The sequence below is a fragment of the Osmerus eperlanus genome, chromosome 21 (genome assembly GCF_963692335.1).
Source record: "Osmerus eperlanus chromosome 21, fOsmEpe2.1, whole genome shotgun sequence".
Taxonomy (NCBI): domain Eukaryota; kingdom Metazoa; phylum Chordata; class Actinopteri; order Osmeriformes; family Osmeridae; genus Osmerus; species Osmerus eperlanus.
In genome coordinates this window covers 6,784,852-6,802,834 of record NC_085038.1, presented here as the reverse complement: position 1 = coordinate 6,802,834, position 17,983 = coordinate 6,784,852, and the positions used below count along the sequence as shown (strand labels likewise).

General features: G+C 51.0%; 1 protein-coding gene across 1 annotated transcript; it reads left to right on the top strand.

Annotated features, from left to right (window-relative positions):
* Positions 1 to 421: 421 nt before the first annotated feature.
* LOC134007203 (bone morphogenetic protein receptor type-2-like) lies at positions 422 to 17,608 on the top strand. The gene is made up of 13 exons (XM_062446450.1): positions 422 to 1,424; positions 7,045 to 7,233; positions 7,387 to 7,566; positions 9,662 to 9,769; positions 9,975 to 10,066; positions 10,260 to 10,490; positions 11,667 to 11,781; positions 12,850 to 13,010; positions 13,168 to 13,315; positions 13,454 to 13,590; positions 13,779 to 13,951; positions 14,169 to 15,466; positions 15,582 to 17,608. The coding sequence occupies exons 1-13, from the start codon at positions 1,349 to 1,351 to the stop codon at positions 15,839 to 15,841; spliced, it is 3,168 nt and encodes a 1,055-aa protein (XP_062302434.1). The 5' UTR covers positions 422 to 1,348; the 3' UTR covers positions 15,842 to 17,608.
* Positions 17,609 to 17,983: the final 375 nt, after the last annotated feature.

The window sequence follows — 17,983 nt, the reverse complement described above, 5'->3', positions numbered from 1 at the left end:
CAATTCGCCTTTTGAACACAAGGTGGCAGTGTATTTACACTCAAATAGTTGGCAGAGGCATTTGGTGTCATATCTATAGTCTGCGGTTGGGGGCGCTCACTTTCTGTCTAGTCAGCCGTTGGGTACATTCGTTTAGGTTCCAACAAAGTCTATGTGCCAACCCGGTAGAGTTGGAGCAGACTGTCAGTGAAACTGCTATATTTAAACATGAAAATCAGCGAGCTATGAATAAGGTTATTGATAAAATAAATATGAATACGTTTTGAGTTACTTTGTTGTGAGCTGGCCGAATGGATACCAGCTGTGGAGTAAAAAAATACTAAGAGTGGCGACCTGGTCCACCGCAGGATGACCCGGGATAACTAAACAAAATACTTCTTAACTACCTAAACAACAATCCAACCCCCAAAGCAATGTGATACTGGAGACTATCCAGACGGCAATTTTCCTGCAATGAGGCGTTCCCAGCCCTGCCGCTCCGTCTGCCGTTCGAAGCTCTGCCACGACCAATGCCAAATGTAATCGCTAGTCTAAAGCCAAGGGAACAGCGGAAGAAACGTCGAGCCAGCACCGTGAAATACAACCACAGGAATAGCGTAGTATGCCGAAACAGACCAAAAGGCACAATCTTCTACATGCTACTACAGTACCAGATAGCTAGCCAGTTATCCGACTAGCGACGAGGCAACGACAGAGGACCATCTTTGGCTTTTTCTCGTTATGGACTAAACCTCTTGGCGGACCCAGCTCTTTTGGCTAACTTAGCTTGGTAGCGTAGCCACTTTTCTTAAATGTTTATGAGCTTGCTAACGTATGACGCTTTCCAGCACTTCTGTCACAGCGAGGATGAAAAAGACACATTTACAAAATAGCTAGATACATTTTTCAAACTTCGTGGGCTTGCTAACTACAGTAGCTGGCCATCCATAGCTGGTGTGCTTGCTGGCCAAATTCCTTTTTTTTTCCCATCTTTTTTTATTCCTTTCACGAATTTCCTTTTTTTTGTAGGAAGCAAGCACAAGCTTGCTATCTGATTAAATTAGTTTTGCGCCTAATAGTTAACAATATGAAAACTTCATAGTCAACTATGTGTACACTTAGTAACAGTTTGCTAGCTAACTCGCTAGCTTGAAGATCAGATGAACTATCAAGCCCGCACAGCGTAGACTAGGTCTCTGGACAATCAATCGAGAACTGTATCGTGCCCAGTTTGAATCACTATCAATGTACTGCTCCGTGCTTGACACTTCAGTTCAAGTCATTGAACTAACATGATAAGAGTAACGAACGTTTGAGATATTTTAGAACACACGACTTTCAAGCTAAGAGAGGTTGGACAGAGGAGCCGATGCCCCGAAACATTGAAGCTGGGGCAATGCTGGCAATTGGGCTATGCGTGATGGTGCTCCTTACTTCCGTGGCCGGTAAGCAAACATTCTTGTTAAGCATGAACAGTTAAATTCATGATTATTTGACAAGCGGTAAGAACTTCATTGGGCGGATGCATCTGTCCTGGTTACATACTGGAGGTAAACCTGGTTTCAGCATGGGTTTCTATCAGGATTGCAGTTAGACATAGCATTGGTCTGCAGTGATGACTAAGGAACGTTAGCTAACCATGACAGCTTGAGTAGATGCTTAGACATACAGCCGTTAGCTATCTACTAGATTTACAGTAATGTTTTTGTTATTGCCATGAAAATCGCTTCTGTAATTCAAGGGAACTTTCCAATACTGAACGAAAGTCAAGTTACCTAGCTAATGTGGTACTGGTGGTATTCTATGGATGTCACAAATATTTTATTATGTGATGTTTCATGTGACCCTGGGTAATGGTATGTTTGAGAGATATATCATTTGACAGTTCTGTTTCAAGGCTATCGATGTCTGTGTGAGTGTCTTTCGGTGAGTGAGAATGAGAGCACAGGGATGAGACATAAGAGACATGATGGTGGTACTTCAACTACTCTTTTTGTACTTGTTCATACTGCTCTTTGCTGTCAATCGATCTACCTGGCTGGTCACCACCACATCATGTACTGTGTGTAGGAATGGAAAAAAACGATGGAGCCTTAAATAACCTAGCTGGTACCGCAGGGCCTTTTTGGCAGAGCTTGTGGCCCGCTAATCTAGACTTTGGGTTAAAGCCAGGCTTCTGTTGGACCTTGAGAAGAGTTAGATAAGATAACGGTCTACCGGGTTTGCTGAACAGCATTCGGAGAGAAACGTGAGAGAGCCGAGCAGCGGCTGCAAACCGTCTGAAATATGTAGCTGCAAGCAGGGTGGAGTTTGAGTTTGGTCTGTAATTTGCCCCGCATCTGTGATGTAGCGTGGGAGTGTTGTGCCTGTGTGTGCGTGTGTGTGTGTGTCTGTGCATATATGTGAGCCTGTGTTACAGTTATCGAGTTCTCCAGTCCAATGCACAATCCAGCATCTCATAAGCCACAGTTTGACATTAGACAGTCCCTCTGGTACCATATCATAGTACTGAATGGATCAATGTTTCGCTGATTGCTTAGGTGGACACACACGTACGACATGCAAATTACGAAGAATCAATCCCTTGTCACCTAATGAAAACTAGCAAGCACTCCAGGTCCAGTGTACTGCTACCCTCTATCATGCCTTTTCTTCCACTCAGTCATGGTCTTGTGACGCTTGTCACATAACCCTGTTATAGATTTATCTGTCATATAGGTCTATTTTTCTGCCGTTCATGGGGTCTAGTTGCCACTGAATTCTTCCAACACAGCATCATAGATATGCAGGAATGTTGTCCAGTGCCCTTGTGATTAAGATTTTGATGGAGGGAGTTGAATGCCACCAATGTCAACCCCACCTCACCATATGTTCCTCCAACATTATGCCATCAGCTGGCTATCAATTTTCCTCCTTATTCTCTCTCTCTCTCTCTCTCTCTCTCTCTCTCTCTCTCTCTCTCTCTCTCTCTCTCTCTCTCGCTTTCTCTCTCTCTCTCTCCAGCTCTCTCTCTCGCTTTCTCTCTCTCTCTCTCTCTCTCTCTCTCTCTCTCTCTCTCTCTCTCTCTCTCGCTTTCTCTCTCTCTCTCTCCAGCTCTCTCTCTCTCCAGCTCTCTCTCTCTCTCTCTCTCTCTCTCTCTCTCTCTCTCTCTCTCTCTCTCTAGTTTTGACTCAGAAAAGGTGAGGTTACCCTCTCTCATCATTCCCCCCCCCCTCCACGTGTTTCACCTGCCACCTCCCCATCCCTCTCTGTCCCCTGTGACTAATCTGCGAGTGGGCGTTTGCCTGCTGCTCAAAAATCTGGAGCGCCAACAGTGCCAGCCTCACAGGCATCTGCACGGGCTACCTGCAGCGAGCAGTTGTCCCCAGATAGATGGGAAAAGAGAAGACGGGTAAGGGGAGGAGAGAGATGATGGGGGGGGGGGGGGGGGAGATTGTGCTCTTTTGATAATGAGTAAAGTATTCAAGGATTTCAAGAGAGACTTTTACCGGAGGTATCTTTGAGGGGAGCTCACGTGGTTTGGGCTTTTTATTTCATTTTAATTCCCCCCCTCCCCCCGCTTTCTCTCCTCCTACACGCGGTCCTACAGTGCGCCCGACTGATGAGGAGAGGCGAGGCCAATGAAATAGAGGGAGGAGAGAGGATTACTCCGTATAAAAGTCCACCTCAGAGAAAACCTTGAGTGATTTTCTTCGCTTGTCGAGAGCAGCGGTGTGTTGGACAAAGCCTTAAGCTGGGTTTTGTGGGCTCCACAGAGGGAGAGTGGCAGGCCCCATCCTGTCTCCACCCGGGACCCAGGTCACAGCACCACTTCACTGGGGATACTGGATTGGCCCATGTCTTATGTGGCAAAGAAAAGACATGAGATGAGAGTTTTCGTTTTGTTCAACAAAGGCTACGTCCAGCATTCATTTTCCCCCAAAATTGTTAGGCTATAGATTTTCTACAAACGCAGGTGTGGATTTCAGTTGTAAACTAGTTAGTCGACCTAATTGTTTGTTTCTGTAAGTTCACAATAGCGCCATGTTTTTTCCCCCTCTCTAAAGGAAAAAAATAAATAAAAAATCTTTGTGTCTGCTTGGAATTGTTCAGTTTAGGCACTGCACAGCAGAGCACACACCCAATGGCCAAGACAAAAGCAGACCTTCTGGTTTGGGGGGGAGAGGAAAATTAGCGGATGTTTAAGAAAAAAAAAGAGGCAGCCTTGGGATGGTAACTAGGAGCAACAGCCTATGATTAATATTCTCTCCTTGGAGACAATGGGCCTTGTAAAGCTACTTCCAGGCAGCCCCGGTCTGTTCAGTGGTGGCCTTGCCAGTCTGGCCTGTATAGGGCATTTAGGTACAGCAGGCTCAAGTGGAAGTGCTTAGACTCATAATTCAGACATTTTCAGTTTGAGATGGTCTCATGTGTCTGCACCCTAAGCTATGCTACATGTGATCCTCAAAGGGAGAGCCTACATATTTATTTACTCCAGTCCAGACTATTAGGCTCAGATGCAGTTTGGCCATTTGGACACTAGATGACTGGTTACCCCTTCACTAGCCCACTCGGTTTTAGAATACAGTTCAATCGGATGACCCCAAGATTAGGCTAGCCAACAACACCATTGATATAGGTCACCGTGTGTGTGTCTTGATCCTATTTTCAGGGACTGTTTGTTTGTGCTCATAACTGCATGGTGGTAAATGATCGCCTGTCGGCCATCGGCCAAGACGGGCTGAGTGTGCGGTATAAGCTGTAGTAGGATTAACATAACTGTACCAGACCCAGACACTGGCTTTTGAGGGGGCCAGATGGACTTGTGCAACACTGCCACAGATTAGAGCCCCTCTCGACTGGGTCCAACTCTAAATTGGGGTCGTCAGCACATGTAACCCTGCCCGCAATCGGTCCCCACACTAACAAAAACACCAAAACAAACCCTACAAATTGGTGCGTATCCATGGTCCAAAGCTGTATCCCCCTCCGTGGGCCTCTCCCCATCTCCCCCAGGAGCCAGGGATGGGATGTCAGCCCTTAGAAGCGAGTTGATTACAGGTGAAGGAGGAGAGGTACCCCCCCCCCCGGGATGGAACATTCCAGCCTGAAGCAGCTTCTGTGTTCTGCTTCGCCTCGTTAACGTCAGCAGTGGAAAGATAAGGAGGGTGACGGCACAGTGATTCAGCGATGTGTTTCACCACCACAGTTCTCCAGCAGGATCAGCCCTGCAGCTCAGAGGAGGAGGAAATGGGAAGGAGAGAAGGTGGACGGCAGGATTAGGCTGTTGTTTTTCGGTCGTGAGGCCAAGAAGAGGCATGGGGGGAGGGGAGAAGTGGGGACTGAGGAGGGGTTGGTTAGTTTGTACGACGAAGGCCGGGGGGGGGGGGCGTTTTTTGGAATGGGGGGAGGAGATTAGCGAATAACTGGGCCATGGGTAAACGGAGAGTCGTCGTCCAATAGGCACACTCACACAAATAGGAGAATTACTCCAAAGCCTTTTGATATGACTCACTGGCCCGGCACACTCTGACCCACAATCCAACACTGCAGCTGGAGCTCCACAGGGGCCTCCCTTCACTGGAGCTGCCCTGCTCTGAGGCGTAGTACCCTGCTGACCAATCAGGACGCACTGCACAGGACCTCAGACCAATCGGCACTGGCCTTCAAACTCCAGTGTGTGTTGTGAGGAATTAGCGTGAAGATTGAGAAGAGTTGGGTACAGTGTGTGTGTGCGTGTGCTGCCCCTTACACTCACCCAGGACATGGAGCTAATCTCCCAGCTAGCTAGGCCCACCCCTAGTCGGGGGTTAAGGGGATAAAAAAAAAGTTGGATCCCAGTCGATCACGCTGGGTGGCCTCTTCGTCATGTCCAACCACAGTTGGCGTGGTCAGTAACCGACCACGAGACAGCCAGGGCTCGTGCTGTAGTTATGGATATAAAGCCTGTGCATCAAGTGTGCCCTGCTACTCTCCCTCCCACTTCCTCTCACTATCGCTCGTGTTCTCCTGCCCTCCCTCCCTCCCTGTCCCATGTCTCTCAGAGCCCTAGGCCAGCGCAGTAGCAGGAGCAGGAGACGATGGCAGCGCAGGGCCACAGAGGGCCAGGGTTGACTGCTTATCAGAGGGAGGGAGGGCCTGACTTTCTGCTTGGCAGAGCGGCCACTCTCTGCCTACATGCAGTAGCTCGACCTTGGGGTCGGGCCGCAGCAGAAGCCCCCGCATGGGGGAGTGGGGGTGGGGGGGGGGAGGGGTGCAAACACACCGGCACACCATGTCCTCGGGCCGCCGACCAACAATGGCGGTATCGTCCGGAGACGTGGCTCAGGCTTCCCTGCTCTCCGCTGTGGCCCGGCCATCCAGCGCTCTGCGTGGCCGCGCCGCGCCGAGGGGCCGGGGCTCGGACGGAGGGCAAACAAGGTAGTCGTGGTCTTAGGGGAAGGAGCTTCTCGCCCATCTCCCTCCACGCAGGCAAGGCTGTCGGTAGTCATGGTAACGGATGTAAGAGTAGTTGTTGGGCGGATGGATGGTTCTGGCCTTCAGCAGGTAGACGCCAGGACCTGGGAGGCTTTGTGTTCGGTGTTTTTCGACCAGCCGTGGGATGATGGGGGGGGGGGGGTGTTCGCTGGTGTTCTTACACGGTGGGGGAGAGAGAGAGACATTCGGATTGGCTGACCGCAGGCCTGTGTGTGAGAGTGTGTCTGCAGTTGCAGGTGTGTGTGTATGTGCACAAGTCTTGAGATTGTCGGCTCCAACTGGGCTAGAGGTTGGCTGTTTTAAGGAGGCAGTGGCTGGTCCAGCTCCCGGGGTGTGAGCACAGGACCAGTTAGGCAGCGGGGCTGTGTCGGAGCGCGCTCACACGGGTAGTAGACGTCAGGGTCTCTCTCTCTCTCTCTCTCTCTCTCTCTCGTTCCTTCTTCCCCCAGTCAGTCAGACCAGGGCGTGCAAGTTCAGAAAGGTTACTCCACAAATAGGCTGCCAGACAACCTTGAGAGGCCCGGGAAAGTCACCAGTCGGAGGTTTTCTCACATCGGGTCACTTGTCTGAAAGCTTTCCTCCCTGCTGTGTCGTCCCCCACCCCCACAGCGGCGCAGGGCGAGGAGAGGGAGTGTGCCTTCACCGACGACCAGCAGCCCTGGGAGGTGGAGCGGGTGGCGGGGGAGGGCGAGGGCCGCGTCTCCCCAGAAAACACCACCACCCGCTGCCCCGAGGGCCGCCACTGCTTCGGCCTGTGGGAGAAGAGCCCGCCTGGGGACGTGCGTCTGGTCAAACAAGGTGGGCACGCACATACACACGCACACACACACGCGCACACACACATACACACTCGTCAATGTTTAGTTAACCCTTATATTTTGTGTAAGGCATGATTTAAAGCCATGTCACTCCCTTAATCACACTCCACCCCCCCCCGCGCGCTACACCCAGGTTGTTGGACCCATGTTGGCGACCAGCAGGAGTGTCGTGACGACCGTTGCGTGGTAACAAACCGGCCTCCGCACACCCAGAACGGCACATACCGCTTCTGCTGCTGCAGCAGCGACATGTGTAACGTCAACTTCACAGAGGACTTCCCCCCGCCCAGCCCCACCACCGCTCAGCCCCTCTGTAAGTCACAGAACACACACACACACAGCCCCACCACCGCTCAGCTCCTCTGTATGTCAGGGTACACAGGCACCCTCTCTATAATTCAAGGTACACCAGCACACACACAGCGCTAGCATTGCATAGCCTACCCACTGTAAGTTAGGATACGAATACACCAGCCCCGCCCTCTCCAGCACTGCATAGCATCTCTAAAGGACACGACGCACGTGGGTCGGGGGAGGTCTACGGTTGGGGAGAAGTGGACACCATGAGTGTGCAGTCAGCAGCTCATCTGCATCCTCTCCTCTGATGGCCATTAGCAGCGCCAACGTCCTCTCAGTGAAGTGAAGCAGCTGGAGAAAGCAGAGGACCTCTGGGCTTTCAGCCGGCAATCTTTTGGACATTTTCCCAAGCAGGACTGGGGGAGATTTCCTTTTCGCCCCGGCTAATTATCTTAATTATTGCAGAAGGGTGAAGTGAGGGGAGAGGCAGAAAGGAAAGCAGAGTCAGATAAAGGGAGGGGGGAAAGGGAGGGGGGAAAGGGAGGGGGGAAAGGGAGGGGGGAAAGGGAGGGGGGAAAGGGAGGGGGGAAAGAGAGGGGGGGAGGTTTTTTCTTTGTTTGTATTTTCAGTGTTGTCAGTGTTTTTTTTGTTTTTTTTAATAGGTTGCATCTTGGCTTCTGACATCCATGGGGATTTATAAAGACCTTTGTGACATTTCTAAATCGATTAAAAGTTTCATTATATTGGAGATGAGCACACAACAACAAAATAAAGGCTGAAGATGAATAGTGGTTTGACTTCTGAATGAGAAAGGGCTACTTCTCTGTGTGTGTGTCAGGGCTGTACGTACAGTCTGACCCCAGGCGCACTCTGACTCAGGTCCAACATACACGTAAACAAGATCCTTGTTGAATTGGGGGTTTATTCTAAAGGAGCGGGAGAGGAACCCTAACCCGGCTGAGAGATGTTCCCAGTCTACCAAGTCAATTCCTCTTTCAAGGTCCAGGTTTCACATCAAAACACACCTCTGTCTGGACCATTATTTATTCAGGGTGGTCGACGTGAGTCGATGCTGTCTTCAGGAGTCGTCCTCTAAATATGATGTGTGACTGCAGTGCTGCAGCTCACGCACACTTGTGAATTCACACGCTCGCTCGCACACACATTTGCTTCAAACATTTTTCATATACAGACAGTTTAATTCATAGAAATCACTTATGTATTGTAAAACACACACACACACACTCCCCTGCCACACACACACACACAGTATTTGCGAGGGAGCTGTCTGGTTAATAATTGATGGCGGCGAGGCCACTGAGCAGCCTTGACTGACAGAGGCACACACTCTGGCTCTGCAGGGGTTAACAAGGTCACAGCAGCCCTGGGTTCAGGGGGTTGCCCATCGAGCCCTCTCTCCCCTCCCCGCCTGCTGAAGCAGACAGGAAACACAGGCTAATTACAGCGCTCCCACACACACACACACATATTCATAAACATACTCAGGTTCTCTTGTCGCAACCTCTGGGTCTGTTGTTTTCGCTCGCTCTCTCTCTCTCTTTGTCTCATACGACCACAAACACGCAGACCCAGACACCTCACCCACCTTGGAATGTAGACGAACAGCATGATTAAAAGCATCCTTGCCCGAGTGTGCGTGCGTGCCATTGGAGCGACCAGATCCAGTGCAGTCAGTGATCTCCCCACGCTGGCGCACTAACCCGGCCTCTGACCCCATACTGTCGTTAGCACTTTTGTCTGCTCGTTCTCTCTCAACATCTGTAAATGCATGTATGCTGTCGGCCGTTAGTGCGCTTCCGGTTCTGTGCGTGTGCGTGTGTGTGTGTTGCTCCGCAGCTCCATGTTTTCCAGTCTGTTGAGCATGAACCATGCTCAGGCCTAATTGATTTGCTCATGTGCTTCACCTCTCCTGCCCCAGTCGCTTGATCGGCCACAAACAGACATGCCCAAAGAATTTTCATTTAGTACTTCAATGAGTTTTTGTGTGTGCACGTCTAATATATAATCTGTACGAGTGGTTTTCTAAATCCAATTTCCTCAAAAAGATATCGTCTCTAGACTCTAACGAACAACTTGTTTACCTTTTCTAGACTCTCGTACGTTGCAATGCGAAGAGACCATTGTGATTGCCCTGGCAACCATCTCAGTCCTCGCTGTCCTCGCTGTGGCGGCCTTCTTTGCCTACCGCATGATGCACGGTAAGTTACCATGGTGATGCTAATTGCTGGAGGACATTTAAGGACTTGTTTTGGCCACAGGATTTATTAAGTCTTTTTTTAGATTAAGGTTCTATGCCCCAAATGGCTGCTATTTGTGGTTTTCTATAACTTCATTGAAATGTGCGTGCTAATGTGAGGACGATGAGAGCCGACTCCTAACTGCGTGTTTCCTGTGGCGTCATAGCGGATGGTAAACACGGCCTTCACAACGTGAACATGATGGAGGCAGCTGGTTCTGAGAGCTCTCTGGACTTGGACAATCTCAAACTGCTGGAGGTGAGACTGTGTTTGTGTGTCAGCCTTTCACACTAACATTTAAAATAGAATATTGATGGGATTGTAGAAAGAAAAAGCTGCACAGATCAAAGCTGCAAATGCAACCGGTGTTGGAAATCAAGCCAGAGAATCAATTATTCTTTCTGATCTGTTTGTCATCTTGTCCTGTCCCTCCCCTCCTTTTCTCTCTCAGCTGATTGGCCGCGGCCGCTACGGCTCGGTGTACTGCGGTTCGCTGGACGAGCATCAGGTGGCGGTCAAGGTGTTCACCTCGGCCAATCGGCAGAACTTCCTCAACGAGTGCTCCATCTACCGGCTCCCCCTGCTGGAGCACGAACACATCGCCCGCTTCACCGCCGCCGACGAGCGTCTGGGGCCGGAGGGGCGGGTGGAATACCTGTTGGTGATGGAGTACCACCCCCATGTGAGTAGCACCGGGGGGCGCTGAGGTTTTCCAGTCAGAGGGTTGAGCGCTCGCCACACATCTCCGGGCCGAATATTTTGTACATAAACGCCCAACGTGTAATTAGAAAAATACAATGCAACCATTTCCCTAAAAGCAGAAGTTTAGGTGTGTTTGTTCTCTGGTGGTACAAAGACCTGGATAATAGTGCCAACTCTCTATTCCGGTCTACTAGCATTACAGTTGTCTAACTACTTAGCATGCCAAACAACAGTAAGTACAATTCCACTAGCTGCACTTAGCATCTCCCCTGCAGCACTTTCTTATTAATATTAATGCTTCTTCAAGTATGGCTACTGTCATGTAGCAGTATGTGAGTAACCTAGTTTCTAACCTGACCAGATCAAAGCCTGGACTGGATCTACCAGTTCAGAAAGCTGCTCTAATCTGACCAACTGATCTGAAAGGCTAGGGTTACCTAGAGTCCTCACAAGGACTGTTAAAAGCTGAAAGAAATGAACTCAAATGAAATCAATCAGCCCCTGTTGTACCAGAACTTGCTGTCTGGCCCGGAAAGAATCTACGACCCAAATGGGCCTTCTTGGCGTTCAGCTCACATCTTGGTACCAGACCAGAGTAGCCCATAGGATAGCGACTGCTAGCAGGCACGGCGGTTACCACAGTAACCAAGGGCATCCTGGGATGTGTGGTGCTTGAAGGCAGGTTGCATCCACTTCAAACTGAGGAGCCTTTGAGAAACGATACTTCTATGGATAACACTCCCTTCAATAAAGACTGAAACAGCCCAGTGGCAGACAGGAACACACACAGAAACACACAAGCTGTGGAAGCAGTTGGGGGAATGGAGGAGAGGAACATTCTGTGTGTGTGTGTGTGTGTGTGTGTGTTTACCCTCCCCGCCCATACAGTAGGGTCTCTGGTGTGTCTTCACAGCATGCTGTCTTTGATCTCCTTTGAAGGCAACACACCCTCTGAAGCACTTTCCACCCAACGTTGTAAACGTGCTTTGGAACCTATGTTTTTTGTCTGTTATATCTAGAGCGCCGATATTGTCTCTCTGCCAACTCCCTGCTCATAAACAACTCTTTCCTTTCTCTTTTTTTTCTCTGCCCCCCCCCCCCCCGTAACTCTCCTCTAACTCATCTCTCCTCTCCCCATCTCTCTCTCCTCCCCCAGGGCTCGCTGAGTCGCTACCTGGGCCTGCAGACAGGAGACTGGGTTAGCAGCTGTCGCTTGGCTCACTCCGTGACGCGCGGCCTGGCCTACCTGCACACAGAGCTCTTTAAAGGAGGTGGGCACAGAGACAGAACACCTGCTCGCCATGCACACACACACACCACACCACGCAACTAACAATGAAGATATTCACATGCCACTTACGTAGCAGATGGTCCTACTGAAAGCTACTTGCACTTGGGGGAATGCAGAGCACTGGTTTGAGCGTGTGTGTGTGCATTGAGCCTGCTAGAGTACGTCTGGAGCGCAGTGCAGGACCTGGGCCAAAGCCTCTAAGACTGCAGTGTGTGTGTGTGTGTGTGAGTGAGTGTGTGTGGCTCTTGTTTGACTTGGAGCGATTTGCATCCCTCCATGAAGGGAAGACCGCACACCAGGAAGGATATTAATAGATGTGGTCACAGTCGCCTAGAAGAGAGAGGGGGGGGTTGGAGCGAGAGCGGAAGAGAGATTCAAATGACAACTGATTCCGAGGCCCTCAGATGGAAAGATTGGAAAGATGAGACCCTAAGCTCTGTGTCTGTCCATCTGTGTAGAGCTCTCCCGCTCCTCACACGGTTTTGCATACAAATGTGTGCCCTGTGCATCGAGGCACTCTCCAAACCCACACAGGCCAGAGAGAGAGAGAGAGAGAGAGGGAGAGAGGAAGGAACAGGAGGGATGGAGAAAGGAGGGAATAATTGGAAAAGAGCAGGGATGGTGAGAGAGTGGAGATCTAGCGGGGCTGGGTGCTACTTCATTCTGCTTGTAGTTTCCAGCAGCGGGCTCCCTGGGGGGTTACACTGGTAGGCCTCCTCCCCCCACTCCTCGCCCACCAATAGCATCTGCCTTCTAGAGATCCTACTGTAGCAGACTCTGCTGGGCCCGTGGCGCTCTGCCCTCTAGTGGACAGTGTGACAACAACGGAGATTCATTCTAGTTTCCCACATGCTGTACATTTGAGAGAGAACCAAAACAATTGACCACATGTATCAGTGTTGTGTATGGGAGCTGTTTTGAGGGGGTTTGTGAAAGCAAGTACTTTCCAATTGAACGTTTTTGTGAAGAAGTCAAATCGAACACCGTTTCAACACCCTTCCTTCCCGCTGCCCCCTCCCTGTACCTCCCTGTACCTCCCTCTCTCCAGACTTGTACAAGCCTTCAGTGTCCCACAGGGACCTGAACAGCCGGAACATTCTGGTCAAGACTGACGGGACCTGCGTCATCATCGACTTTGGCCTGTCCATGAAGCTGACCGGGAGCCGGCCGCTACGCCACGGCGAGGAGGATAACACCGCCATCAGCGAGGTGACCTGGGCGGGGGAACCTCCCTCAGAACCCCTACAGAACCCTACAGAACCCCAACAAGAGTTAGTTGTTAGGAATAAAGGCTCATTCTTACTTTTTTTTTTTCTCCACCCCCATCCAACCTTAACCCCCCCCTCCACACACACACACACTCCAGGTGGGCACCATCCGCTACATGGCCCCAGAGGTGCTGGAGGGGGCGGTGAACCTGAGGGACTGTGAGTCGGCCCTGAAGCAGGTGGACATGTACGCCCTGGGCCTGGTCTACTGGGAGACATTCATGCGGTGCACTGACCTCTTCCCTGGTAAGATCCGGCACCTTCTCCAGCCTCCCCGCACAGAACACACTTTAGTGTGGACTTATAGAAGTGGATGGTATTGGTTAGTATGTGTTGGTGTGTTGTGTTGACCCGGTCTCTCTCCTCCTCCGCTCTGGTCTCCAGGAGAGACAGTTCCTGAGTACCAGATGGCGTTCCAGGCCGAAGCGGGGAACCACCCCTCGTTTGAAGACATGCAGGTTCTGGTGTCCAGGGAGAAACAGAGGCCCAAGTTCCCAGAGGCCTGGAAGGAGAACAGCCTGGTGAGGAGTGTGTGTGTATCTGCGTGTGCATGTAAGAGAGAGAGACAGATACAGTATATAGATGTGTGTCTATATATATATACAGTACCAGTCATAAGTTTGGACACATTTTCCCAGAACCTTTGACTGGTACTGTATATAAAGCAACAAGTTGTGTGGTCTAAAGTGTGTGTGTGTGTGTGTCCCAGGCGGTGCGCTCTCTGAAGGAGACCATGGAGGACTGCTGGGACCAGGATGCAGAGGCCCGCCTGACGGCCCAGTGTGCCGAGGAGCGCCTTGCCGAGCTGCTGATGATCTGGGACCGCAGCAAGTCGGTCAGCCCCACCCTCAACCCCATGAGCACCGCGCTGCACAACGAGAGGTGGGAACACGCACGTCGGCCAATCACAGCACAAGGGTCCACACCGCGAGCGCTGTGCAGGCACGGTGCAGTTAGTTACACACACAGCTTGTCATTTCACAACACAGCCCGACATCCGGTCAAGTCAAACGCACCCATGGAATAGGTATATAGTGTTGTGGACATTCAAAAACATTTCACGTTGGCACTTCTCCTCTTGACTATCTTTTCCTCATAGGAACCTCATGGCACCACTATCAGGCTCCTACCCAGACCACCCTTCTTCCTACATCGAGGAACAGGAGGGCGTGGTTAAGAACACGCAGGGCGACGCCTCCTCTTCCACCACTGGCCGGGTCGGGACAGGGGTCGGGGAACGGAACAGGAATTCAATCAACCACGACCGGCAGCAGAACCAGCACGCTCGCATGCCCAGCCCCGACGGTAGTGCCGGTGGGATGGGCCGAGGGGGCAGCCCCTCCACCAACACCACCGAGTCCAGCCATGGCTTGGAGGGACCCACAGGCGGCGCTGTGGTGCCGGTCTGCCTGCACCTCACCCAGGAAGACCTGGAGACCACCAAGCTGGACCCCAAAGAGGTGGACAAGAACCTGAAGGAGAGCTCCGACGAGAACCTGATGGAACATTCTCAGAAGCAGTTCTGTTCCCCGGACCTGCTCAGCCCGGGCAGCTCCAGCCTGCTCTACCCTCTCATCAAGATGGCCGCCGAGGCCTCGGGCTCGGTAGACGCCCCACCCACCGCCATCTTCCCCCTCCCCAAGCAGCAGAACCTGCCCAAGCGTCCCTCCAGCCTCCCGCTCCGCACCAAGCCCTCCAAGAAAAACTCCTCCTCGTCCTCCGCCTCCTCGTTGAGGTTTAAGTTCGGCCGCCACGGCAAGTCCAACCTGCGGCAGGTGGAGACCCAGGGGGGCGGGGCTAAGATGAACGTGGCCCCGCCCAACACCTCCCCCCGCGTGGCCGAGCCCCACCCCCACCGGGGCGCCGGCACCAACAACCTGCCGCGCGCGCGCGACGCCGCCGTCAGCGGGATGAGCGCTCAGGCCAGCGGCGGGACCCCGTCGCTCCAGATGGCGGCCGTGACGGAGGCGACGGCGTCAGGGCCCCAGAGGTCAGACGACAACCGCCTCAGCCTGATCACAGCCAGCCCCGACGAGAACGAGCCCCTGCTGAGCCGAGAGCGGGCCGACGCCCTCCGCTCCGCCCGGCCCAACGCCAACAACAACAACAACAACACCACCCGCGGCCAGGGGGAGGGCGAGAGCGAGGGGGAGAGCGACGGAGGCGGAGGCGAGGAGGAGAGCGGAGCAGGGGGAGGGGACGGCAGGGAGACGAGCTGCCCCCCGGGAGAGAGCTCCGGGGCTGGGGCTAGCTCCCACCCTGGGGCTGGTTCTGGCTTTGCTGATGCCCCAGTGACCCTGCGAGGAGAAGCTCTGCTCAGGCAGCCTAAAGCCCGAAGGCCTGAGAGACCCAACTCCCTGGACCTGTCCTTCACCACCCGCGACCTATCCTCTCTGGGTGAGTACACTCACACTCAAACAACTCTCTGTCATTGACATGGTCATGAGAACATACACCATGTCCATGACACCATGTCTTGTTTTTAAATGCTTTTGTCTCGTCTGTGTTCCAGGCGAGGGGTTGGTGTCACGAGACGGACAAGCAGAGACTGCCGAGAAGATCAAAAAGCGTGTCAAGACGCCGTACTCCCTCAAGCGGTGGCGTCCCTCCACCTGGGTCATCTCCTCGGATACCAGGGGTTCAGAGGTCAACAACAACACTGGAAGCGGCCCTCGGGCCCAGGGCCAGAGTCAGGCTTCCACCCAGGCTCGGCCCAAATCCAGCTCCGCCGTGTACCTGAGGGGCTCCGAACCCAACGACACCCGGGTCTGACGTCCTACACGAACCCTGTGGCAGGAAGCAGGCCGTTCTCCGAGGTGTTTTCATCTCGGAACATCTCCGAACTCTTTTTTTTTTTTGTTCTCTCCTTCAGCAAGAGGAAGCTATCAAGAGTCCTGTTGACACGCCGCAGTCTGTTGTACAGTCCCTCGCTTCAGTGAGCCGATTCGCAACTTCGCTTGACGTGGAATCCGACGAGGAGTCCCCTTCTCCTGTGGTTTGTTTTTCATACGGATTCATTTTACGTTCTGACGATCTCTCGCCGCATGATCGAGGTTCGGTTTCATCCTTTTGGATGCACTTCGGAACAGCTGAAATCAGCATCCCTTAAAGAGGGGGTTTGACGTGACCATTAGAAGGAGTGGTCTCTAAACCTAAAAGTTGTGCAAGGGAGTAAAAGTCAACAATCAGTATTCGGGCGCTCTTCCTCTCGCTTCTTGCGTGCATCAAAGAAGATGAGGCGTGCGCTCCACAAAACACTACGGTCTTAAAGACGAGAAACTACTTCTTTTTTTTCCTTTATATACTTCTTTTTTTATGCAATGCTTATTCATATATTTTACCATGCATCTATCTTTTGTATCATGATTTGAACTGTGCAATAGTATATAGAAATGAGATGATTTTAATGTTTTATGGCTTCCATTCTTTTTGGTCATTGTTAATCTCTTGAGTATGTGATCCCTAGGTTGCACTTACGAACAGTCACAATCTTTTATTCAGCCTCTATCACAAAGAGGAGCCTATTGGATGGCAATCCTTTCTTTCTATCTCCCTTCTCTTCTCCACCCTTCTTTCCTCTCTTTGCGTCTCTCTGTCCTCTCCCACCCACCCCTGTTCCCTGTTCTCTCTCGCTTCTCCTCCCCTCTTTCTCATGCGACAATCTGTTGTGAAGTCAAGTGAGAAATGAGAGACGTTACAGAGATCAGTACCAATCAGTGGGATTGAAAAAGCTCATTTTAGTGGACTAGCTCACCTTTACATCCTGGCTTGCACAATACCTGGGAGGAGTCTGTCTGTGAGTCCGCCAATCAGGAGAGAGGAACTGAATCTGTTCCAGTCACGGACACGCTAATGCAGTTGACTAATGCAACTGAACCTAGATATATCTCTCAGCTCCGAATCAGACTCTTTTGAAAACGTCTTTGAAAACCAAACTCTCTGAAGCACGCTGGAAGTCTTTCTCTGTCGGTCTTTGTGGTGTATGTGCGTGTGTTTTATGTTGTTCCTGGCTGTCTCTGTCTGTGTGAAAGATGGACTGATTGCGTGTGTGTTTCCTGTACATGTGCCAGCATGTGCACATATATGGCTGCGTGCAAGTGTGTGTGTTTATGTGATGTTCCCTTCATATGTAATCAAGAAATGTATACGATACAGGCCTGTGGCTACACAAGCCTATGATGTAACGGTGTAGTTTGGACTACTTGTCTCTCAGTGCTGCTTCAGAGCATATGAAATGATCCTCTGTTTTGTAATCTGTCATTTGTATGAGAATATATATGTGTAATGCAAAAATGCCTTGATACTTGCATAATTTTTATGGACTTCTGTTTTCATTGCATTAATTGGATTATTTGACAGGGACAATGTACAGTTAAAAACAAGCCTGAAAATCTAATGTCTAAACCAGATAAAGCACTCAATGGACATGACATTTTTATTTCATTGCTATGCCTCTGCTCTGTACAATTTCTGTAACATTCTATAAACATTTTTGACTCAAAATGAGAAAAAAAATCTGAATAAATGTATGAAAGCACAGTGATGTCTTGTTTTATCTTTTTCTGATTCAAACACGCATACAGTTACATCTGAGCTTTCAGGATAGTTTGATATCATAAGATATATCCCTCACATCTGCACATTCTTTAATGCTCAAATACATACATCTATGGCTATTGGTGATACTGTTTGACACATCATATATGATGTCCCTGGCGTCTTTTTCTTTTAATATAACAAACCGTAACCAAACCATCCAAAAGATGATCAGACCCCAGCTGGCAATATGATAGTTGACAGATTTACAAGACTTGTAAAAAAAATTTGGGCCATGTACAATATTGCCACCGGAGGGAGACAGTTCCACACCAATCTGTTTACTATTCTCCCATCTGCTCCTCGCGCCCTAGCAAC